At 39.1% G+C, this 26,007-nt stretch overlaps 1 protein-coding gene across 13 annotated transcripts in view; it reads right to left on the minus strand.

Moving 5' to 3' along the window:
* Window positions 1-418: 418 nt before the first annotated feature.
* DOCK10 (dedicator of cytokinesis 10) overlaps window positions 419-26,007 on the minus strand; it is a 288,822-nt gene continuing 263,233 nt past the window's right edge. For 5 of the 13 annotated variants that reach the window (XM_059928831.1, XM_059928827.1, XM_059928823.1 and 2 more), the window contains 12 exons: window positions 23,696-23,753; window positions 23,285-23,383; window positions 20,166-20,272; window positions 18,277-18,399; window positions 18,027-18,140; window positions 10,561-10,707; window positions 8,489-8,699; window positions 7,077-7,267; window positions 5,071-5,171; window positions 4,756-4,894; window positions 3,402-3,477; window positions 419-965 (listed from right to left, as the gene is read on the minus strand). In XM_059928831.1, coding sequence (XP_059784814.1) covers window positions 904-965; window positions 3,402-3,477; window positions 4,756-4,894; window positions 5,071-5,171; window positions 7,077-7,267; window positions 8,489-8,699; window positions 10,561-10,707; window positions 18,027-18,140; window positions 18,277-18,399; window positions 20,166-20,272; window positions 23,285-23,383; window positions 23,696-23,753 — 1,428 coding nt within the window. In that variant the 3' untranslated portion in view covers window positions 419-903. Of the gene's footprint in view, window positions 966-3,401; window positions 3,478-4,755; window positions 4,895-5,070; window positions 5,172-7,076; window positions 7,268-8,488; window positions 8,700-10,560; window positions 10,708-13,646; window positions 13,814-16,163; window positions 16,297-18,026; window positions 18,141-18,276; window positions 18,400-20,165; window positions 20,273-23,284; window positions 23,384-23,695; window positions 23,754-26,007 lie in introns of those variants that run through there. The other 8 variants (XM_059928828.1, XM_059928825.1, XM_059928833.1 and 5 more) reach the window with 5 other exon arrangements.

Raw genomic sequence — 26,007 nt, forward strand, 5'->3', positions numbered from 1 at the left:
AACCAACAAGGACCTACTGTATACCACAGGGAACTCTGCTTAATATTCTATAATAACCTAATTGGGAAAAGAATTTGAAAAAGAATAAAACAAAAACAAAACCCCCAAAAAGGAAACAAACCAAAAAACGTTGTGAGTAGGATTGCATTCAGCAGAGGGCCAGTCCCATGAACCACTTTTAGTAGCAACTTGCCCACTCTTCAAGAGGAAACCAAATGCAAAGTAACTGTATTTTTTATTTCTATTAACAACAAAAGGCTTCCATAATTTCACATCTCATTGCTTTTAAGAGCACATATATTACAAATAAAGAAACTCCACAAACTTTAAAGATTAGTATCTATCAACATTTTTGTACACATACACAAATATTTTAATATAATGGTATCTGAAATGTTATTCATATAATTTTAGCACTGTCATAAGTATTAACTAAAAAGTTTTTTAAATTTGGTAAAAACCATATATTTTACAATCTTCTATTTACATCTGAAATATGCTCAAATGTTAAAAAACATTCACTTTGACCTTTAAAATATGTGTATGAGGACTGGGTATTGAACATAATGTAACCGACAGCAAACTTACAGTTGGCTTTTGAGCTACACATTCATTGGAATTTCATAGCAAATATTCAGCTTGGCTTGATCGACGCTGCTCAAAGAAAAAAAATATAAGAAATGTGCAAATCTGGAGGCTGGCAAAATTCTCAAGCTAGCGAGGTAAAAACAAAAAATATGAACACCATAAAAACTTCAAATAAATTAAATGTATCTTTCTCTTCCCCGAGGTTAGCTGCAAATTCAGAGAGTTCTCTTGGAGGCGTGTCTGACGTTGCAGACTCTCCCTCAAACTTCTGCACTGGGTGAGACAGAGACGGTGGGCAGAGAGAGAGCCGCCTTGCTAATGACTCGAGTGCAAGTTTGCTCCACTCCTCGCTTTGATGGGTCGTCCTGGTACGTAATCTTGGGACAGGACAAAACATATGTGACAAAACAAAATGATGACAGAGAAGTCTGTGTTAATATCTCCAAACACAAAATTAAACCCAGAACAGTGATTTTTTAAAATTCCCTACAGGAAATCTGCAAATGTTGAAAAATGCACTTATTAAAGCAGATCTGAAGAATTTTTTCCCCAGCCCATGTCTCAGCCATGTTAACCAGATTTAAAGTAGCTTTCTGATACTCTTCAACTATCAGATATATATTTTTAAATGTCTGAATGAACCTTATGAATGTGTTTGAGTAATTCTGGAATTTTATTTTATTTGCAAAGTTTGTAAACTGTATGGTCAAAATCTGCCCCCAAAGGGAAACAGCTGAAGCCTCATTTAAATGTTTGCGTTAATGGAACTATAATACAAGGAAAAAATATACCTTGACCTGATTTTACTTTTGAAAATCATGTTAATACGCCTAAATCATACTTTCCTGTCAGATCTGTTCAAATAATGATATGTGAACACAATAACAATCACAGAAACCCCAGGCACCTCTAAAATCTCTGTGCAGAAGAGACTTAATGAATATTTAAAATTCTTGGTTATGACAATTTTCCCACTAACTTCCTGCATTACCATGCTTTAGTTCTACTACTCTTCTGGGATGGAATGGTCGCTGTGTCCCCTCCAAGCACCTGGCATCCATGTATCCTATACTGCCAATAAGTTCTCCTTTTGATCAATGTCTCAAGTTCTGCTTAAATAAATTGGCAAACAATGTATCGAAAGAAATTCTAAAAGCAACATGCCTTTGGATCTCGCCTGCTTGGCACTGTAACAGAGTAGATGTGTTCCTTTCCCTGTATTTTATATTTGGTATCCATTACCAGCGTTGACTTCACTATGCTGTCATCTTTCTAAATGTTGAAACAGACTCCAAATCAGTATCTTAACGCTTCATCCAATAGTTACATGTATTACTTTGGCCTCCATCAAAGGAGGCTTTTATGGATTTTGGCTGTTTATAAAATAGTGCGGCATTCTGACTGCCTGTCAAGGTAATTACTGCCTGTCTGTCACTTTAGCAGCTGAAGCTGCTCCATCTCCATATCTCCGTTTTACACACTAGCATCCACTTAATCCGGCTCCATCTCTCTCCTCATACCGAAGGTTCCTTCACTAAGTAGTGGCTTCAGTCTTAGCCTTTTAGCTAAGACTTTTCTGGACACTCTTGGAGTGAACTGCATAATCAATTCTGTTTCTGTTTTTCTATTTCTATGTTTGTCTATCCATTCTAACTCTGTTTCTAAGTTTTAAAAGTTTTACGGTAGAATTTCTCTCTTCTACTCTTATTATACATGTACCTGTTTCCAGAATATGTGGATGAGTATCTAGGTATGTAAAGGTATTCATACATTAAAGATTATGGCTCATTCATGCATTACAGGATTATGCAAAAATTTGACTACCCTTCCCTCTGCTAGAGTTCAAACCCAAACATTATGGTCAAATGCTTTATTAAAAAATTGAGAAAAGAAGCAAACACATTTTTTTTTGTTATAAATCTGAACTGAGATAAATACCCAGTTTTTAAAAATACTTTGGACTTTAAGGACCCCTATCCTTTGCTAGCTATTTCTGACATTACAACCAACTCAAAACACTTATCAATGGTTGTCATGAAAATAGCTTATTTTGCTGTAGATGACTTAGAGTTTTGCTACGGTTAAGTTAAATTTATGATTGATAATCATCAATTAAATAGTTAATTTAGAATATCCTCTACAGAGTTAGAAGTTAATATTTTGTCCTCATTTTAATCTAAGGTGGAAATGTGGAATGGTCACATAATAGAGTAAATCGTTTTTAAGGAAAACTTTTTTTTTTAGGATATCGTGAATGTTGTAGTCATTGTGCCATACATAAAACCCATGTGACAAATCCCCATAGAAACTCAGGACCAGGAGAAAGTTTGTCTTTCCTGCCAACACATCTATTTCTTTTACTAAATAACAGGACCTGGGTAATGCATAAGTTTCTTTTCTTTGCATCAGTTTCTAGAAAGCACAGAGTCAAATTTTGCTTCTCTTAGCAAAGGTTTTCTGGAAAAGAAATTATTTTTCTCTCCTCTTAATCACCTGGTCCTTGCCTTTGTACTGTTGTTTTAGCACTTTGAGGTATAATGAATCTTTGTTTTGGATCCAAATGAGCTCAAATGTATTTCAGAAGTTGACAGAATATACATTTTCCTTTTAAAAGCTAAGTGATTAACTTTAGCTTTTTCATTTTAGTAGGCTTTTTAATTTTCATACTGACCTACCTTGAAATGGAAATAAAGTTGTTCTAATTAAGTAAACATCTAGAGAACACTAGTCACTATGGAGGCGTCTGGGAAAAATGAAGAGGTAGACCAGAAGGCCACAAAGGACAGCGTAGACATAAGGAAAGAAAAACATACCACTTTTGCTTACAGTACTGAGGGAGATACTAGACACAGAGGAACAGAAGCTGTATAAACATGGACCGCGACAGAGCTGCCAGGAAAAAAAGAGAAAAGCATTTTTGCCCAAAGTTTCAAGGTCAGATGCAATTTACAGTTGGAAACAAGCATTTCTTTGCCACCTATTCCACCTTTCAGATCCACTGTTTGTTCTTTTTGTTTCACTCTCCGATTTATGATTTCCCCATGCTGTTAAGGCGTTGCTCCTGAGTATTTAGTTCCCATTACCCCTGAAAAATTCCAAACCAATACTTCCACTAGGAATCCTATCCAAGGAGATTGTTTTCTTTGCAACATAAGTCAATTAACCATTTCTTTTTCTAACTGCTATGGAGAATTTAAAATGTGGGTAGAAGGAGATGGAAAAGAAGAAAAAGGAACATATGGGAAATGCAATTAGAATAGAAGTTGCATATGACACATTTCATGTTTTGTTATAGTGCTAGGCCATTTAAGGAAAGGAAAGGGAACTGATATTTAGTGAATGGCTACTGTGCATGAAACACTACTGGGAGGTTAACTCAAGTTCTCCCCCTCAATTGTTCTGGAAAGAGCACATCTAACTCCTTGAGGGGACCATGGGTGATGAGATGTCCAGGTAGAGTGTGAGGGTTGACGGATGCTGGGAAGTGGGCCAAAAAAAGCAGAACTTGGCTTTCGGTCGCTTGATTCTCAGTATCCCCAAAAGTACTGTGATTATTGAATGTCCACATTTTGTGCACAGTCTTACAGAACATACTGAATACATGTCAGAAATCATGGATGACTTGCTTTTGGGGTGGGGGGTGACTTTTATCCCACTTCTGCATATTTTCCAGAGGCAGCCTTGACCATTAAAAGCCCAGGACCCTAGTCCTGGTGTTCTTCCTGAGTATGATGCAGAGACCCCCTAGTGGCAGAACTGTGGAACTCCACATCCCAGCCTGGGGACTGTGAGGTCCTGAATCAGGGGTGCTGGGAGTGGCAGCAAACTCTAGCTGGAATGCCACCAATGTTCTTGGTGTCTAACAGGCATCATCTGTTCTAGAAAACCAACACACATCGTTTGGATAAACATCTCTGAAAACTGTAGACAGCAACTGGGTTCTCATCTTCTTTTCCTACAGATTTTTATCCAACCTGATCCCTCTACTTTGAGACAGGGGATGTTGTGCATGGGGGAGAGAACAGGTAAGCGACATGGTGTTCATGAAAGTACAGGGATTTCAGCAGCAGGAAAACAAAGAGACTCTTTCGGGTCCTTCTGGCATTGGGGATAAAATGGGCACTTTCTATGAATGGACCGCTCGGGCTGCCCCAGGGAAAGCCTCACCTGCTCATTCATGATTGCTGAGAGTTCGCTGAGCATGTCCTTATAATGGGATCTCAGTTCCTCCTGGTACTCCAGCTGGTCCTCCTTGATGAGGCGCTCATTCACATCCAGGGCCTGCCCACACGCATCTGCAAATTGCCTTTAGTGACAGCAATAAGCAAATTAACAGCCAGAGAAAGCGGCAACTCAAAGTCAGGCTGCTGATACACTCAGCCACCGAGAAGAGGGTCGGTCAGGTGGCTTCCTGGGGCATTCATTCATGACTCCCTGTCTGAAGGGATCCAAGGGAGAACAGCCCAACAAAGAAAATCTTACCTGAAGATTGCCTTCAAAAGCTTTACTTGGTTGTCAGGGTATTTCTTTGCGTTGGTTTCTTCAAGAAAAGCCCGTGCATAAGCCATTGGCCCGGCATTAACCTATTGGGGAGAAGAGAATTGGCTGAGAATGGTCCCACCTCCTCCATGGAGACTTCTCCAAGACTGGAAGGAGTAGCACCCATCATGTGGCCCCTCAATTCTCTCACATTGCCTAGTAGTCTACTAATTTGTTATCTGTCTTATCTGCTGTCTCTCACCTGGTCAATGAGCTACTAAAAGGAGGCATCTAAATTCCACATTTCATTGCCATCCTTCCCCAACTTCAGTCATGTGTGCACCGTGTCACATTTTGCCACACCCTCATTCTGCTAGCACTGTTATTTTCTTAATAACCTTGAAAACTAGACTCACCTTGATTGACTTAAGTAAACTTAACATCTGTGAAATCAAATGTTTGCTGTGCTAGTTTTTTCCCTACAAACATTCAAGCAAACACATAGCTATTAATAAGAGACAGTGCACAGTGGTCGTGATCTAGGCATCGCCCTGGAAATCACTGCCTTATTGCATCTCCCTCGAAAGTCTGGCTGAGACTGTGGTCCAAAAGGGACTTTTTAGATTTGCTGAATGAAGGCACAGTGCCAAGTCCTATTCACGCTCACAGGCATGCGTAGGCTCTCATTAGTGAAGGAGTCTATATTCTTCAGGGCTTACAGTCTTTGCATGTGACTGTGGGGCTTGGAAGGAATAAGGTAAAAGAAGAAGGAAGCCAGTGCTGTATCTGAGGCATCTTCAGATGGCTTTGCCTAGCAGGTATTGCCAGTGTGGTAGAGCGAGTACAGAAAGCCTTCCTTTGTTTCTCCAGATGCAACTCCACCCTCCTCTGCTCAGCTATGGGCTGAGGGAAGCTGTCCCATTTGGAGTATAACAATGGTGCTTTTATCTTCTGGCTTTTAAAAATGTAGTATCATTATTATTTTGAGTCAGCCATGGGGATACAGACAAGAGGTGGGTGGGGAAGAGGAGAAACAGGTCAGTATCAGGATCAACAGTACTGAGCTTTCCTTTTGCCTCAGGCTCCCGCGTAGCTCTGTGTGGCACTGTTACTGGCTTGCCTTTGTTTAAAATTTTAATACTTGTTCAATATGGATTTTTGAAGTTATTTTTGATTTTTAAAAACATTGCATTAAAATACAATTTTATCTTGATTACTGAGTGTTTTGATGCTCCCTTAATTTTGTGCCCAAGGAAAATGCCTCACTCGCCTCACTCTAGTCTCAGTCTTGTCTGGGCTTATTTAGGTCCAGGCCTTCTTCCTTGCAATCCCCCAGCACAGACCATGTCTATCTGTCTGTCTGTCTATCATCAGCTGGCTCTCCCCGCTGTCTCTCTGCTTCCACTAACTCTTCTCTCCCCTGAGTCTTCAGGTCTGGGGAGGGTGACAGCCCCTCACTCTTACGCCCCGGTGCCTGCCCCCTTTGGTTTTCCTAAATACTGCTTGTACTTTTTTCAAAGAGTCATTTGTTACGTTTTCTTCAGTCACCCACTGTGAGCAAGCCATCTGCTTTCCTCTCAAGACCCTGACAGTCAGATAAATACTGATGCACATTTTATGAACTAATAAACTTTTTAAAAAGTTTTGTTTTTGAACAGTTTTATAAGGCTTTTCATGACAGAGACTTACAAGAGAGCCATGCTTACTCATTCACTAATTCTTTGTTAGAATTTAGAATACAGAACACAGTTTATGCAGAGCAGATGGGAAAGGATGGTTGAGGAAGAAGAAATTTTCTTTCAGCTAAACCTAAGAAAGGCTTATCTCTAGTTGTCTGGAACCATCAACGTGCATTCACAAGGAAACAAAATTTTAAAGACTCAGATAAAGGTGTTGAACGGTATCACAAACAGAAAAATGTCTCTTATACCCTTTGTCAAAAAATTTCAAGGGGCGTTTTGTACCAGGTTCCACTGGCCATGAGTATCTCAGCTCCGGGCGATGCTTACCTTCACGCTGACACTTCCTTGGAGTTTGAGCTGCAGTCTGATCATGTCCACTTCTTCCATCGTGCAAAGCTGATTAAGCTCGGAAACTTTCTTGGACATCTCATCAATCGCCACTTCAATGGGATTCAGTTCTGTGCTCGACTGGCTGATGACCTGTATCCTCTTCTTCACGTAGGGGAACAAGTGACTCGCTGCACAAAAGCAATACAAGAGCATTTCAAGGTCGAGGGTTAGTGAAGAGTCAAGGGTTCTCTTGAAAGGACGATCCTGTGTCTTTTCTTTGCACACAGACCATTCCATCCTGCACGTTTTCTGTGTATGTGAGTCATTTTTTCTCGTATGTTCCACGCTCTCATATACCTCTTAGGAGCGCAGCTACTTTCCCCTGGCACGTTCTTGCATGCTTCACTAGCCAACATGTCCTCATTGCCAAGGCTGGACTAGACCTATAGAGTCTCTAAACACTGAAAAGATGATAGCTTCCACCACAACTTGTAATTCAAATAAAAACTACCCTAAATCACAATCAAGAATGCTTCAGTAGATACTGAATAGCATATATTATAATAGCTTTCTTCTAGTTTTTTTTTTTTTTAATTATGAAAGTTCTGGAAAAGTTTACTGAAGGTGAATGTTTTCCCATAGTTTGGATATGGCTGCTACCCAGGTATCTACGGCAGAATCTAGGACTGCTCACCTTTGAAGATGGCTTGGGTCTCCTTCGTTCAGATGCCCGCGCTCATTTTTCCCCTCAGCCTGCCCTAAGTCCCCCTCTGCTGGGTTCCCATTTCATTTCTCATGCTGGCCTCACCTGAAATTCTTGCTTTACTTGGCTCTTTCTCCTACCAGATGGTGAGCGCCTTGAAGGCAAGAATTGTGTTTTATTTATTTGAATTGTCAGAACAATGCCCGACACCTACAGGCACTTATCGAATGTTTGTGGAATGAAAGGAAGACCAACTCATAGGACAGATCTAGATAGTACTGGAAGGGATGCTGGAGGAAAACCCTCTGCATTCATTTCACAGATGAGGAATCTGAATTCCACAGTGGTTTAGAATCTTGCCCCAAAGCACACAATTCTGAGAGTGGCTATCTCTGCAGTAACTGGGGTGTAGTTTCAGGGAGAGAGGAGAGGAAAGCTCAGAGCGCCTTTCCCAAGACACCAGGACCTTGACCACTGTACGGTCTAAAGGGAAGAGGTGGGTAAAGTGACCCTGTGATAGTTTCTGTTTTGGTTGACTTGTCAAGGGTCTCTGTCTTGAAAGAAAATAAAGAAATGTTCCTGGCAAACATTTCCAAGTCAGCACATTTTGGGTACTTGTCTGCAAGATCGAAGGGTCTTGATTTCCACGAATCCGGCCTAAGCGAGGGCCCTGCGAGGGAGCACGTGCTCGGGGACCAGCACCTACTTGTCAGGACCGTCCTCCGCTTGCACTGCTCCTCCACGCCACCGTGCTTCTTGCCTGACGGCGTGAAGGGCGTCTCAAAGACAAATCGGTTGATGTTGTGGTGCGTTTCGAAGTCTGTCTTCCGGTCCTCTATTTCCTTTTCCTCAAAGAACGGCGTGACATAAGTCACCTGGATGTAGGCGTACTTGGGGTCCAAATCCTTGGGGTTTACCTGTTTCAACATATTATGGGCAGAGAAAGAGCGGTGAGCCGTGAAGTGCTCCTGAAAGAAAGGTGGGGAACCCTGTATCCCCCCAGCTTGGCGTCCTGAGCTGCCCCTCTCAGAGGAGAAAGGCCCATCACATCATGTGAGAGCTGGGTGAACGCAAAGCCCAGACAGAGTAGCTGGCTGGACCGCGGTCAAGCAGCCAGACGGTGGCAGAGGCAGGAGGGAGCCAGCGCGCCGAGTAGCTGGGGCTCTTTGAAACATAAGTACTTGGCTATGACATACTATTTAACCTTTTATTTTCTTTCTCTTCTGTACTGAATAGCTTCACCTTTGTCTTGAATCAAGCTTGTTGAGAGTGGAAATACATCTCTCTGTTCCTCTACGATTCAGTCGTGTACCTAGACTGGGACCATCGGCTGTGGGCTTGTAATGTGAAAGGAGGTTCCTGGTCTGTTTAGCAGATTAACTGATTACCTATCACACGACTGCAAATATTTTTATTTTCGATTTCTCAAATTCCTTCTCTAATCTGCAATAAGTCATTTTATATAATTTTTAAAACTAACTCTGCTTTGGTGAATAGGCTTGACAAATAGCAAGGAAGGAAGGAAGACAGGCTTGGGGTACCCCCCAGAAGCCAGGCAATGGTTCTTGCTTTCCTTCAAGGTAGAAGAGATAAGCCTCAGCCTCTTTCCTAATGATTCCTTGAAGAATTTTCAGACTTCTTCCAACTTTCTCCATCCGTTCACCCATCCACTGTTTATCCAGTTCCAGAGATTGGAGGAGGCTCATGAATTTATTTGTAATGCTGCAAATAATGGCACTGTAAGATGGGTACAACTAACCATTTTACGGATTAAAAAATGGAGACTCAGAGTGACCACCCAACTTCTCCAAGATGGATCGCCAGCTGATAAGTGGTAGCATGGTGGAATGAAGACCCCAGTTGTTCTGACACCAAAATTGGCACTTCTCTCACTGCTAGGAATTGTTTCTACGTTTCATGTAGGAGGGCCACCATGACCGCGGTTCTAGCTCTGTCCCCCTTTATGGGGAAGGGGTTTGTACCTTTCAAGCTAAGAATGATGAACACATTTTAACAATTTCTGCCCAGATTCAACAAATCTTATCTCATGCCCAGACCCCTCCAAATACTAGCTTCGCAAAAGAGGAAAAGGAAAAAAAGACCTTTTTTGGGCCTAATAGAGGTCAATACAGTTGGGTGCAAACCAGCTTTTCTAGCTCCACCTCTGCCACACTCTTCTATACAATCTGTGTTTCAAAGACCTGCCGTTCTCTAAACACACCTCCCCCTTGAATTCCTCCTGTCACTGCATGTGCTGGCTTTTTAGAATGCTTCCAGAAAACACCTTCTCACCCTACAATCCCCAGCTCAAGCATCACGCCCTCTGTGAAGCGTCGCCCAACCCAGAAGGAGCTGTTCAGGGAGCCCCCGGCCCCAAGCTTTCCCTGTATGACTTGGAGGAAAGCTCCTCCAGGAAGACCTTCATGACTGAATAAATACTTTTTTTGCTCTTTCCTCCCAGTCCACCACTGGGCCCAATCATTTAACCCTTTGGTTGCTACTCAAATGTGAACAACCTACGGGAGCCATGGAGGGTTTAGTAAGTTGTTTCTAAGGTTACCTAAAAGTTACTCAAATAAACATGTACAAGGTTTTTGACACCTCCCCTTCCCCAATCACCAATCCATCAACCAATAAACAACCGAAACTCCCAAAATAGTTTAGGTAGTTTGCTTTGCATAGTCAGGCAGAAATTTAAAACAGTAATGAATGTAGTTAAGAGAGAAAAAAAAATGAAGTTAGTTCTTTGCACTTGCATGAATACTGATGTTCCCCTACCTTATTGGAGTCCTGGATTATCTTCACATTGTCTGCTCCGAATTTATCTGCGTAGAGCTTGAGCAGTCTTTGGGAAATCTCGGAGAGACCTGTCAGCTTAGGCTCTTTATATATATACTCTTTACCTTCTTCTTCTTCAAAAAAACCCTATGGAAGACATATAGTGAACCGCCAAGTTTATTAGAGAACTCCAACTGCAAATAAGGAGCAAAACAAAAAACATTTACTTAAATATTATAGCCATTAGTTTGGTTGCCATCCAAGCCATAGATTAGCACCCTATAAAATTCAAATTCAGAGAAAAATCAAGTGAAGGAAACAAAATATCATGTTAGAATCAGTCATTAATGTAAATACTGCCTAGTCAGGCCAAAGAGCCTCATGAAGCAACTTACACATATTTTTCTCTATTAGAAGAAATCATTGGTAATACCTGCTTGCATATATTTTAGGGGAAGAATGCCCTCATGTGGTAGCCTGGTGTAGAACACGAAGTCTGGAGTACTTTTTGGTATTTTTCAATGGTATTTTTCAAAGAGCAGTATCATTTTTAAGAAAGTCTTGGAAACCAGGATAGGAAATATTAATGTTATAGGGCAGGTAAAGGTATCTAAATGGGTTGATATGCATCCCACATCATCTTAGATGAAAAGCCATAACAGAAATTACGTGTGCTATGCTCGCAAGTACTGTTATTTTTAGTATTTCATCAGGGGTCTGATGCAACTTGGCTATGTGCAATTTCGTCCTTCAATTTACTTTACTAATAGATCCCTTACGTTCTTGCAAAGCTAGACCTTATAAGAGTGAAAGTAGTAAAGTAACCATGTTATCATTTTTATGTCATAGGAGCAAGTAGGTTTTAACCTCTGTTAATTTATTTATCTGGTTTGAAACAGGGGGAAGGGAAGATTCCATTGAGGATAATTGAGGCAATCTTTATAATTCCTTCTCACTGAAGAGACACAGAGGCATTTTTCCTTTGGAATATATGTGACCTCAGAATATTGGAGTAAGTCTGCAGTTTAAGAACCCAAGTGTCTCTGGTATCTTCTGACTGCAGAGTTTACTGTAAGGAAATGACTTCTGAGGGCTGAGTGAAGATACTGGAGGTCATAACAAAATCTTACCTATATATTTTTTTAAATCATTTTTGGCTATTTAAAAACTACTCATTATGTGTAAAAAAAATGGGTAAAATGTTCCAATGCTTTTTTTTTTTTTTTTCATGGCTAACGTGAGGCAATCTAAGAATAATGATTAGAGCTCACATCTGTATGGTTCTTTATACTTGCAAAGCACTTTCATCCATGTAAGTCTGCCCATCATGAACAGTATACTTTGTATCATAATTGGGCTATAACTGAAGACAGGGAATAAGGCACATTCACCAGCACAGTTCTTGTTCAGCAGGTAATTGCTTGTCTCCTTGTGTTTCCCTAATTGACTTTGGGCTTTTTAAAGGCAGGAAAGTATCTTGTTCAGCACTGCATGTCCAGTGTTTAACATAGTGTCTGGTCTCTAGAGGGACATCACTGTGCATTAGTTGAATGAATAAACAGATGAATAAGATAGCTCTCAGAGGGCTACATCTTAAAAGGATATATTTGTACCAAGTATAACTGGAAAAGACTCCATTGCTTTTAATACAAATGTTTTTATTGAACACATTTCTTTGAGAATGTTCAAGACCAACACAGCTGATTATGAGTACCTTGACTCCAAACTGCTAAAACAAGTGATCTATGATGCTAAAAGCATGAAAAGTCTCTCCTTATCATTCTTCTAGACTTCGTAGGGGTAGTGAGGTCTGGCCCTATCCCCACATGACTTCCAGCCTGTTAGGTTTTTTCTGTTGCTGTCTTTATGGAGTTTTGTCTGATTCAAGGTCAGAGGTTAGTGGCTCAAATTGACAGATTGACACAAAAGAGAACTAAGACTTCTGAGGCCATCAACCAGAATCCCCACAGGGCAATAGCTGAAGCAACATTTACAACTTCCATTTCAGCGAGAAAAATGTCTCCAATTTCCAGGAAAAGATTTTCTCATCATGGTGTGAAAACTAGCACAGATACTTTCACTGTGAATTTTTTCCCCTAACAAATTTCTGAATCCAGAGTTAGCAGAAGAGGAGTGGTGAGAGCAGTATTTTATTGTCATTACTATGACTCTTGTGGCCTTGGTCATGACCTGTGACTTCTTTCATCCTTACTCCTTGCTCTGGAGGATGGGAAATAGTACAGACTTAGACTTAGGAGACCCTAAGGACAGTGTCCGGGACACAAAAGGCCATTGGTGAGTGTTAGCTATAATGAGGAGAATGGTAGTGGTGACAATAATAAAGGAAAAAACTGTCAGTAAAGCAATCTGAGTTCTGGCTAATATGCAGGGAAACAGCTTAACTGAGTTTTGAGTGCTTAAAAATGCATACCTTTGGGTCCTCTTACTTGGGAACTACAATTTTCCTTATTGTAAAAGGACTATTGATGATTATTTTGATATTTTGGTAAGTGATTGATCAGAAAGAATCGTGATTAGAATTAATCAATTTATTTACAGAACATGGAGCTATAAACCTGTTGAGACTATTTTATAAAATGAATAGAAAGGAGCTGGTGTAGCAGAATATAGTACTTAATCCCTTACAGGGATTGTGTAAGAGCTTTTGGAGCCAGAGAAATGGAGGCTCTGAAAATGGCTGGGATGCGAGCTTATCTTTAACCCAGGGAAATCAAAGCAAAGCCCAGTGAGGCACAGGACACTATCTTAAGGAAGTTTAATGCTCTGTCCGTGAAATAATTGATTTATAAATAGGGACACAAGGTGATGAAAACCTAGGGGCAGTTTCTCTTTTGCTTTTGCCCCAAAGTGATGAGAAGACTGCATTTCAAGGCAACAGGAAATGTGACTTCTGCATTTTCCATAGTTCAATTTTTTAAAAATGTCATTTTACAAGGCAACAAACGCCCTGATCTGCCATGGTTACGAAACAGCACGTATCCTAGTTAAACAAGGACTTTGAGTCAGTAGAGTTAACATGCATGGATTATGAAACTTTCAGGCAACAGATTATGATAAAAATGTACTTCAATGAACCGACAACGAAAATTATTGACTCCTTCCTAGATGTTTTTGCAGGTACTTCAGAATCTTGAAATAGCTCTGGATCATTATTGGGATGTCAAATATAAGTGCCCCTGCTATTATATTCCACCGATTCAACGTTCACAAAGGAATGCATCCAAAGAGGAATCTAATGTATAAAAGATGGGTCAGAAAATCACAATAAGCTAAATGTTAAGAAAAGAAAAACTTCACAGATGCAGAGAAATGGTTTCATACAAATATGAACCCAAATATGAACCCAATTATTAGTGTGTGTGTGTATATATATATATATATATATATATCTATATATATATATATCTCAGTGACTTTCATAGAGGAGGGGAGCCAGAAGGGTGTATCACACCCCAACATGGAGATGATGGCTGTACACAACACACAGGCACCTTCCCTCCCACCCCCAATCCCTTTTCTATCAAGATTCTGAGGTGCATCTATACCCATGTAGGCATGATTGAGAATCATGGAATTTACATCCTTTGATGAATAGAATAAAATTCTCCCAGGCTTTTCACTCAATTCATTCCAAGGCCATCTGATGTTTTAAGTTATTCAATGAGCATTCACTTGCTTGCTTTCATGCTAAATACCAGAGCCTAAGGATTTCATTGATTACAGTTGATGTTTGATCACTACTGGCGGTTCATTACTCTGGAAATGAATACTTCAGGGACACTTGAGGGGGTGTTTTATATAGGCTGCTCTGTGTAAAATTTCCACAGTCAATGATGCCAGGTGTTGCATTAGAAAATTCATGCTATGCAAGACTTGCGTTTTTATTAAAGTTCTCGCCACGAAAGAACAGTTTTCAACTTGTTTTCCAGGGTCTGGCTCATTGCAGACATAATATTAACTACCCTAGTCAGTACTATAAAGTGAAAGTACTAGTCCACGGGGGACACTAAAATATTTACACAAAGGCCTTTGTGGAGGCAAAGAGACGACCGCATGTTATATTCCCATAATCTTCGGAATATGATTGTGAGACATCAATTTGGATATTAAAAGGTGAATTTTACAGGGACATAAGGTACCATCATGAAAAAAAAATCATTTCTGACCATGGAGCTTATGCTAATGAAATAGTCAAGATTTTCTCAGATCTTTAGAACCTTCATTCTGCACACATCTGGGGGGATGTGCAAATCTATTTGCTATTTCTTTATCATCAAATATAAAGTGATGTGCACTGTCTGCTCCCATTGAATACAATAGTTCACCCTCTCCGTTTGGTGTCTTGGGACAGGTGGTTGAATATCATTTGAACAATGATGACAGGCTCTAAATGGCTGTTTATCAGAATGACCTCCATTAGTTCTCCTTGTTCAAAGGCAGCTGGGGTTTGAGTTTACAGAGTACCCTGCTTAGGCATGTCCTCAGGTCTGCAGATTTAACAAGACACTTTGCCTTTTAAGCTCAGGTTGGACTTTTAAATAAAAGACAATTGAGAATACTGGCAGCATTAAAAACAAAAAGTCAGGTGCACGGTCAACACACTTAATTGAGGAATCTGCAAAAAGAACAAAGTTAGGTCATTTGAAAGTAGCTCTCCCCCATCCTTCCCCATTGTCCACCTCCCCCGTTCTATTTAATAGAGGGGTTTCCAAGTATTCTTTTAGTAGGTGAGTTAAGGACACATGACCCAAAATTTACAAATGAAAGTAGAAAATACTGATACAGTATGGATGGGGGAAAGGGATTTTAAAGAATTACAAAAAAGTATGTATTGGTCAGAGAAGCAGAGCTGACTGTGGACAATGTATGGATATTGAAAGAATTTGCTTTTCCAGCTTACTCAGCAATAATTACATTGACCCACATGAAGTTGCCATCTTTGTAAGTAAAAAAAAAGGTTGATTATGGGCAATTTCATATGGTTCAAAATAACACAGAGGAAATTCTGTGTCACAGAGCTCTAGGTCTTGGCACGTTATTGCCCCTCAGCTCGTCCTCTAAAATTCTTACATGGCTTCTTTTTGCATCTCAGGAGACTTAACCTGATTTACAGGGTAAAGGTTTAATTCACTGTTCATCATTTATGTTGGGAATTAATACCATCACTTTAGAGAATGCTCAGAGCTCACCACCAAAGAGAGAGGGCCCCGTTTCTCCACGATACTCATTTGGCAAAGGGTAGGGTCCTTTCAGGACCCCGGGAAGGTGCCCACCAATGGCCACCACTATAACTTTTGAGATTCTGCCCACCATACTCTTCTTAATCAGCTGTAACTCTGGTGGCCTGAACTGAGCAGGGAAATTCCAATACTGAGTCTACTATCCATATATTTCAAATATGTGGTGCCCATATTTATCTGTGTGTGTGTGTGTGTGTGTGTGTGTGTGTATGTAGGTTTTCAGACTACACTGACCTTTGTGCAGAAAGATATTATATATGAAAAATAAAGGATACATTTTTGTAATTCAGATAAATGGAATAAACACAATTTAGTCCCAGAAATGCAGGATGACTCCAAAATGAATGGAAACAGGATTATCTCACCTATCTCAAATGTTCATTTGCACAAAAAAGTTAAGGTTCAGTAAAATCATAGGGAGGGAAGTGTGAGGCTTATTAGAGCATGCAAGTGGAGAGAGAGAACTTACCACAGCCTGGAACAATCAAGACCAAAAGAAGAAAAGAGTAAACATCTGCATTAAAATCTCATTGGAAAGGAGCATGATCTTTTCGTTTCCACCTGTTTAGTAACCAGTATCTTAGATGCTGGTTGGAGAAACCATCAGGTAGGCAATCTGCTTTTCATGACCAGACTATTAATGGCAATTCATCACTTTTTCATTAGAAAGATCGCCTGAAGCTTTGTAAACTCAAATCTAGGTTTGCTGAACGTACGTCCTGTGAGCTACATCCATGCTGCTCAGTTAGCCTGTGGCCATTCCCAGGAAACCCTTGCCTTTCCCTTACAATCCCTCAGCTCCCACATTCCCTTCCTGACGAGGTGTTCTGCCATTTTTCTTGCTAATGTTTCAGTGAGGTCAAGAGTTATTTATTTTCTGTTTATTGCTGACTTGTAAGATACCATTTCCTTTTCTCTCTCCTCCTCTCCTGCAGATTCTCACATTTCTAACTCCCCAATATATACTATCACTTCAGACAGCTCAGATTCTTTTCCAGGGAACCCCCAAATGTGTAAATTTAGCTTCTTTTTGTAGACTGTCTCCACAGTCCTAATGCTCCTGTGCAGTGGGGGAAATCTGGGTTGGATTAATTCGTTTATGGTAAGTGGCTGCCCAGTGACATTTTCCTTTCCAGGGAGACAGCAGCTGTCTTTATTAATTCAGACATTAGTTTTTAAGCTGCCTTTGGTGGTTAGAGGACAATAATTATTTTCCAAAAGACTTCAATATATATTTTCCAAAAGACGTCAGCGGGAAGTGATCTAGAATGACCATGCTGGATTTGACACCTTTGTTTGCAGCCTTAAAAGATTCTGAGGAGAACAAGAAGCCATGTGAAACTGTGCCTTACATGAGGGGAGAAAAAAAAAGGAAATGAGAGAGCTGAGAGTCATTACCACTGTGAAAATAAAAGAATGGAATGATTCTCCATGAAAGTAATAGCCTGAAATATGGCTGCTGAAATATACTAGTGTTATAAGCCTGCCTGGATTGTGATTGGGTTTATCCCACTTAAAGCACTACTCAGAGACATTCCTAATTAATATATAAGTTTGCTTTGCTTTTAAGACAATGCTATGGCTCACTAATATTTTCAGTCTTGTTCATTGTTTATGCAGTAAGCTGAGAAAGATCACTTTGAAATTATATTGACCGGCAATATAAGAAACAAAGCAACCAGTTTATGCTCTGCTTAGAAGCAGTGATGGTTTGAAAGTAGAAGAAAAGAAAATGCATGATTTTAAAGTCAAAAGTTCATGGCTTTGATATGGTAGAGCCCCTAGGAATTCTTTATTTCCTGGAATGTTATGGATTTCATTGCCAAAAATATATTCATTTAAATTTCATTTTCAAATATGATGCAAACCTATAATTAGACATTTTGGGGAGAACGGGAGGAGGAGGGTGTTGAAGAAGAAGTGCCCTCTTTCTCCAAGAAGTTCGAAATCACCGTTTTACCTCAATCTGTATTAAGACTCATGGAGGTCTCCGCTCATTTTTTTCTTAATTTAGTATGTTCCTTTGGCCAAACATATAGACCCTCACACTCAGAGAAACACTCAAATATACCTAGACACATCCCCACCTCCACCTCCACCCCCTCAATCCTTTGGCACATGTAGTTAGATGTCTTGTAAAGAATGAAGTACAGCAATCAACCACTTAACAGAACTTAGAGGCCATGCTGCTTGTAGGAAACTTACTTGCCCATAAAATGCCACACGATAGTAGCGACCGAAGAGCCGCTTCTCTGAATTCACCACCTCTGCAACTTTCAGATACGACCGATGAATGTCGTAGTAGAGATCTGATAATTTCTGAAACCAGAAGTGAAGGGTTTCGTGAAGATGATGCTGACATCAAAAATAGGGAGTTTCTACTTTTGGAAATTGTAAGTAATTCTCCAATGTAATGAAGGATATTTGAACTAACTCCTGGGTTTAGAACACCTACTTTGAAGTCTCTCTGCTTCTCAAAGACCGCAATGATGGGTTTGTTGACATCAGCGATGAGCTCATATCTCTCAGACTTCCACAGGAACTCCACACACAGGTACAGCTGCTCCACCAGGACATTCTGCAGTTCCGCAAACGGAAATGAGATTTTACACAGTGAAGATTGTGGCTCATCCCTGAAACTTGCTTTCAAAACTGTTGAACCGTCAATTTTATTCATAGTGGGATTTCTGCATTCCCTATCTTTGCAATTGGCAGTTACATCCATCCTGGGAGGGATGGTGGTGTCTTCTTGCAGTCTTCTCTTTCCTTATTAGTGCCTCAAACTTGCTAATTTAAATCTATAACAAGTATTCAGATCTGTCTGCTTTTTTTTCCATTCCTACAGTCACTGGCTTAGATCAAACCCCCGTTTCTTCATTCCCAGATCCCTGGGGTAGTCTTCAAGCTAATGTTTTCCCTCGCCAATGGGTCCTATTGGTCCTATGTGTTACTCCCCAGTAATCTTTGTTTCTAAAACATAAACCTGACCATGAGCTTGCCACTGCCCTAAACCTTTGGAGGCACTCCAGTGGCTATGAACTGCTGTCCAAACTCTCTAGCATGATATTGAAGGAGCTCCAGGATCAGGCACCAACCTCTTTTTCAGTGCCACTCTCATTCACACCTTGGCATTGACTTTACACTTTGGCTATACCACACTGTACCACACCATTCTTAGAATACTTTACAATTTCCACACTTTTGCCTGTGAAGTTGCTGCTGCTCCTCTGACAACCTTATTTTCTCATTTGACACCTTCAAGTCCTATCAAATGTCAAGACAGTGCAAAAGTCTGCAGAGTTTTTATTTATGCCCCATTCATCTGCATTCCAATCACTTTCATGTAAAAAATTATTCCCCTTTTAATTTCAGCTATATATGATGCCTAGATTTATAGTTACTGGGTCTTAGACTGGTTACTCCCCACCCTGAAGGAAGTTTGTCTTTCACAAGATTCTAAACTCTTTAAGAGCTGGGATTATGCCTTATTATCTTTGTCTTCCCAAATACATTTGCTTTACTTATCTTTGTCTCAATGCCTCCCATATACTAGTAGTTTAATAAATGTTCAACTGAATCAAATTATATACTCTCTAAAGCAAGTGGATAATATTGCTGGAATGTTTTCAGTGTCTTTTAAGAAAAGATTTTAAACATTATTTGAAATAGTTCATATAAATACATAATTGCATTTACTATTTATTTTCAATGTACATTAAGTTAACGTACAGCCATATGTAAAATTTCAGTAAAATCTACCCCAGATTTTTTTCTGTATCCTTTTTTAAGTCTATGTAATATTATGAATAAAAAAATTAGCTTATGAAATATTTTATTTACTTGAGGAGGGGAGCTCTATTTTCTTCACCTAAATTATTGCTAAGTAATTCCAGGTAGAGAGCTTCTTTTGAAAAATAACTGTGGTTTGCATACCAGAAGGTTTTCTGCAGAAACTAGTGCGATTTTCTGTTCAAGTCTATTTGTTAATAAATTTTCTAATGCATTAAATAAAGTTGTGACCAGCTCAACAAATTTTCAGCATCCCTTACCACATTTACCAACAGACTACAGATATTATATTTTGTAGAAAAGCTGATCGTATATATTTGGCTCCATCTTAGAGAAATAAAATTTAGTTTAAATTTTGATTGAAACTTATGCTTTATCAATGGAATCTGATATCTATTAATCTTAGTTTAATTTTAGCCTGCATTTTATTTTGCCTAAGTCATGTTATAGAATAACTTTATTTGATTTCTGAATAAGATTTTCTCTTTAGCTTAATGTTACAATTCAATGCATCTTTTTACTCAATTACTGTACACTCAATCATTTTGGTCTAACCTCATTGTATGGTGTGTCTTGCATTCCTGAATCTTCTTTCATTGCCCCTTCTTCTTTAATATTTGGTGTAATGCTCAGAAAAGCTGGCCAGCCCATAGAGAACATGCCTTGAGAGGACAAAGCAAAATGTATCATTATTTGAGACAAATCCTGCTTGGATTAGACAGTGCCTTTCTTCATGATGTGACATGTGGTGGTTAGAAAGCTCACACACTCAACGAGATGGTTAGATTATGACTGTTGATAAATACTCTCTTCTAGGCAACCAATCTTCCCCTTTTTATAATTTTTTTTTTTTTATCATTTTCAGGTGACCTGTTTTCTATAACGAGCTGGCATGGGATTATGGACAGAGCACATGCTTGCAGATTGATGTAGCTCCAAAGTTCTGGTTTAATTAACCTCTTGGAGTCTGTATCCCTCATTTGTTAAACCAGATACATTAATATCTATCTCAAAGGATGTTGAAAGGATTCAAAGTATTAGTATTAGAGAAAACATCTGGTATCATCAGTGCACTGTAAAGACAATACTCGATACTTACTAACTTTCCCTCTTTTGCATTATCTAGAAAACTTCTCAAATTTTCTTAGCCTCTTGGCCACCAAGCTTAAAAAAGATTTGGCTCTGAGGATGCATATGAAAACAGTTGATAATGGGTAATGTGCTAAACAAGGGATCAGATCAGAACGTCGGGGGGTATCAGAGGTTAAGAGCACAGTCTGGAGTGATAGACCAGCCCTCGAACTTCAGCCCCATCACAAGCTAACAAGGGAGTCTGTGGCAGGTTGCTTAACTTCTTTAGGTTTTCTCACCTGTAAACATGAGGTGATAACAGCACCTAACTCCGACTCCTTATTGGCAACTAATGGAGATATCGCCAGTACAGAGCTTAGTGCAGTGGCTGCCCTGGAGCAAGTGCTTTTTAAGTTATAGTTACTACTTTTGTAGATATTTCCATTTCTAATAATCAGATCATTGGCTATGTAAGTAACTTATCACCCCCAAACGTGCTAGAAATGACGATAATAATGATTGCAATTGAATCCTTGCATTAAAAGCTCTCCTTTCCTACTTTTTATTAATATTTTTCTTTGGAAATTAAACACATTAAATATATGAGCATTGACTGGAGCAGGAAAAGTCACTTCTTGTGGGATAATGATGATTGTTAGTACAACTGAGGAAGCCCTGTTTTCTGGAGTCACCTCAATTCACCTATACAGTCATCCCTCAGTATCCGCAGGGGACTGATTCCAGGACCTCCACAGATATCAGATATCAAATTCCACAAACGCTCAAGTTCTTTATATAAAATGGCATAGTACAATTGGTCCTCCATATCCATGGGTTCTCACTGATGGAGCGGCTGGTTGAATCTGCAGATCTGGAACCCCCAGATACGGAGGTTCGACTGCATTCTTATCACGTGTGCATTGTAGTGAAGGGACAGTTTACTTCTTTGACTTAGAAACATCATAACATACAAGTACATTGAGGACTTCAAATATATGCCAATGATCTTCAGATATATGCCAATGAATACAAATATCTGCTAATGCATCATAAATAATCACCTTCCTTAATTCAAAGTTTACAAAACAAATACAGTTGACCCTTAAACAACATGGTTTGAACTACATGAGTCTACTCACATGCAGATTTTTTTCAATAAGTACGCATGCAGCACTGCACAGTCTGTGGTTGGTCGAATCCGTGGATGTGGATATGGAGGGCCGACTGTAAAGTTACATGTGGGTTTTTCGACTGGCAGGGTCACCGCCCCTAACCCCCTCGTTGTCGAAGGGTCAACTGTATATATGTTTCTCAATGGGTATGTTATTCCAATATCACCACTGGTCTAAAAGTATTTAGATTTTTTTGAATATTAAAGATTCACACAACATTTTGGGCTATAAGTTTCCACAACTTCTCAAACTGACACCTAGCTTTATCTGGTTTCTCCAATTTTGTTTCAGTTAGAATATAAAATAGTTTTTATAAAACTGTATGGTATCTGATTATGAAAAAAAATTAGATGGGGAGGAAAGGCATGTTAAATACAACAATGATGGTTTTGATGACTTGCCTATAAAAATAAGGCTAAGTAGGAGGTATGAAACTGAGCAAGAAGATCCCTAACTTTTATTGTGGACATGAGTCATAAAGCCAGGTCTGGTCCCTTCTCCAAGGCCCTCAAACAAGTGAGCTCACTGTCTCAGAATTCAGTCTGGTCACTTGGTTCAAATATCTTATTTGCAAAATCCACTGAAACTCTTTAGGAAATAAATACATATTTAAAAGAATAAGGGACCAATTATGTTTCCAAAATATTGTAACCAAAGTCCTTTTCCCTTTTGTTTAGGTATTTTAATCTTAACATCTAAAGATCTGTTTCTGTTGTTCATATAGTGAGTTTTCCACTGCATTTTGAAAGTTAAGATAGTGATGTGAAATAGACCGCGGTTCATAAACTCTGCGTTTGAACAAACTTCTGCAAGGTTATATTGGCAAATTTTTTTAAACAAAGAGTAATTCTTTAGTTATTGTTAGAAAATCTCTATCAGATGTTAAAGATGGAATATTTTTAATTGAAGGAAAACCATACTGTAAATCATTATATGTTATAAATTGTGAGAATCAGTGTATGCTTTACAAAAAGAAAATGGAGCCTGTTGATTATAAGTGTAATCCTGTGTATATACACTATATTTATATGTCTCTCTTTCTGCAGCCCTTATTTTGAATAAACAGTTGTATTACATTTCAACAGCTGAATGGATTTCTCTTGCAATTTTAAACAATTCATCCATTTCAGAATAAAATCCCGAAGACAGACTACCATGCAAATTGGTAGTAAAACATGGCCATAATATTGGATAAGATGCAGTTCTGTTTGCTGAGAACTCTTTAGGTCTCTAAACTTCATAAAAGTTTGGATGGATGGAATTTCTGAATGGTAGAAACTTTGGGTTTTTACGGAGTAAGTTATGTAGGTCTGAGATAGTTTTTGCTTCTAGGAATACATTTAAGAGTTTCACTGGAACAAAATTGAAGCAGCGACTTGGTTTTCTCGGCACCATTCCCTGGGGATAAAGGAGCCCAGGTAGATCACTCACTTCCTCCACTGGGAGTTGTTAGTAATAAGTTGCTATCACAGGGGTGGATATCCTCCGGGAGCAAGGATGGTGTGCAAATCTTTTCCATTTTCCAGTAACCTATGGTAGTGCAAGATGAGGTTAGGACATTGTCACATGTTTATGTTAATTCAAGTTTATGTTAACCAATGAAGCCTTCTCATTTGGAACTAAGAAGCGGACCAGTTAGCCTGGTTGGACGTAAAATAAGCATGATAATGGCATGGAAGAGAGTTAAAACTTAAAAGTACAGCATAATTAGAAACATCTGTGAAAATTAACATTGCTTAATAAAACATCGAGAATAATAAAACTTAAAATTAATAAATAAATTTTAAGTTAGGTTTCAACATGTTGATTTCTGGACTTCCTCCCCTCACAAGGTTGTCTTACCCCTTCTTTTTAGGTATTCCGCGATGAGGGCAGCTATATGAATGTAACACATAGCAGCCTGTAAGAAAAAAGAAAACAGTTTGAGAGGAAGATTTTACCATTTATTTAATACTGTAGATTTTACTATCTATCTTATTAGGATTAATCCTCCAAGGTGAGTCAGTATTCCAAGTCAGAATATGTAGAGAAATCCTTTCCATGGTAGAACCGGAAATGAGAATCAATTAGATTTCCGAAAAGTTCACCATCAAGAATAAAATGGCTATTTGGGAATTTTTTTGGTTTGTTTTTCTTGATGTAGTTTTCAGGTGGGTGAATGAGCTGGCCTGAAGAATTTTCCCATAGAATTATCTTCTTTCCTTAATATCTATGTCTCTCCTCTCTCTCTAAATAGCACCTGGATATAAACTGGAAGTAAAAATAAGCCATCTTCTTACTTTTTTCTACTTCCAGTAATGCCCCCCTTAGAATTTTTATTGTCTTTAAAATGGTAGCCGCACAAGGCAGCACTTGATAAAATAGTGTGACCTAATGTATCACGTGTGCTTTCCTCAACCAGATTATTTGAGCTACATTTTTTTGTTCTGTAAAATCTCCTGCAAAGCCCTCGAACACTGCTGAACACAGAGTAGACCCTGACCTGCTGAAGAGTCCAAATGACTTCAACTTTGCCTTTTGAAGTTTTATGGAGAAACCCCTCCATTTTCAGGGCGGTCCAAGGGAACTGGGGCTGCTCATTTTTGTCCTCACCAAACTGCTACCAAGTGAGGCCTCTGGTCAGATCTACTTCCATCCCAGAGTCCTTCACATGTATTTAGGACTTCAGTTTTCCTACACAAATTCATCTCGTCCCAAAGAGGGCACAATCCTGGGAATACAGTAAAGCAGAACTTCCCCACTTGGTGTCTGGAAGCCACTTGGGTGCTGTGAATTGCTGCACATAAATCCTCCCAGTGTTTAAACAGACATTAAAAAGTTACCTATTGTGATACACCATATTAACAAATTGAAGGAGAAAAACCATATGATCATCTCAATAGATGCAGAGAAAGCTTTCGACAAAATTCAACACCCATTTATGATAAAAACCCTGCAGAAAGTAAGCATAGAGGGAACTTACCTCAACATAATAAAGGCCATATATGACAAACCCACAGCCAACATCGTTCTCAATGGTGAAAAACTGAAAGCATTTCCACTAAGATCAGGAACAAGACAAGGTTGCCCACTCTCACCACTATTATTCAACATAGTTTTGGAAGTGTTAGCCACAGCAATCAGAGAAGAAAAAGAAATAAAAGGAATCCAAATCAGAAAAGAAGGAGTAAAGCTGTCACTGTTTGCAGATGACATGATACTATACATAGAGAATCCTAAAGATGCTACCAGAAAACTACTAGAGCTAATCAATGAATTGGGTAAAGTAGCAGGATACAAAATTAATGCACAGAAATCTCTTGCATTCCTATACACTAATGATGAAAAATCTGAAAGTGAAATTAAGAAAACACTCCCATTTACCATTGCAACAAAAAGAATAAAATACCTAGGAATAAACCTACCTAAGGAGACAAAAGACCTGTACTCAGAAAACTTTAAGACACTGATGAAAGAAATTAAAGATGATACAAATAGATGGAGAGATATACCATGTTCTTGGATTGGAAGAATCAACATTGTAAAAATGACTCTACTACCCAAAGCAATCTACAGATTCAATGCAATCCTTATCAAACTACCACTGGCATTTTTCACAGAACTAGAACAAAAAGTTTCACAATTTGTATGGACACACAAAAGACCCGAATAGCCAAAGCAATCTGGAGAAAGAAAAACGGAGCTGGAGGAATCGGGCTTCTGGCATTCAGACTATACTACAAAGCTACAGTAATCAAGACAGTATGGTACTGGCAGAAAAACAGAAATATAGATCAATGGAACAGGATAGAAAGCCCAGAGATAAACCCACACACATATGGTCACCTTATCTTTGATAAAGGAGGCAAGCATATACAGTGGAGAAACGACAGCCTTTTCAATAAGTGGTACTGGGAAAACTGGACAGCTACATGTAAAAGAATGAAATTAGAATACTCCCTAACGCCATACACAAAAATAAACTCAAAATGGATTAAAGACCTAAATATAAGGCCAGACACTATCAAACTCTTAGAGGAAAACATAGGCAGAACACTCTATGACATAAATCACAGCAAGATCCTTTTTGACCCACCTCCTAGAGAAATGGAAATAAAAACAAAAATAAACAAATGGGACCTAATGAAACTTAAAAGCTTTTGCACAGCAAAGGA

The sequence above is a fragment of the Balaenoptera ricei genome, chromosome 7 (genome assembly GCF_028023285.1).
Source record: "Balaenoptera ricei isolate mBalRic1 chromosome 7, mBalRic1.hap2, whole genome shotgun sequence".
NCBI lineage: Eukaryota > Metazoa > Chordata > Mammalia > Artiodactyla > Balaenopteridae > Balaenoptera > Balaenoptera ricei.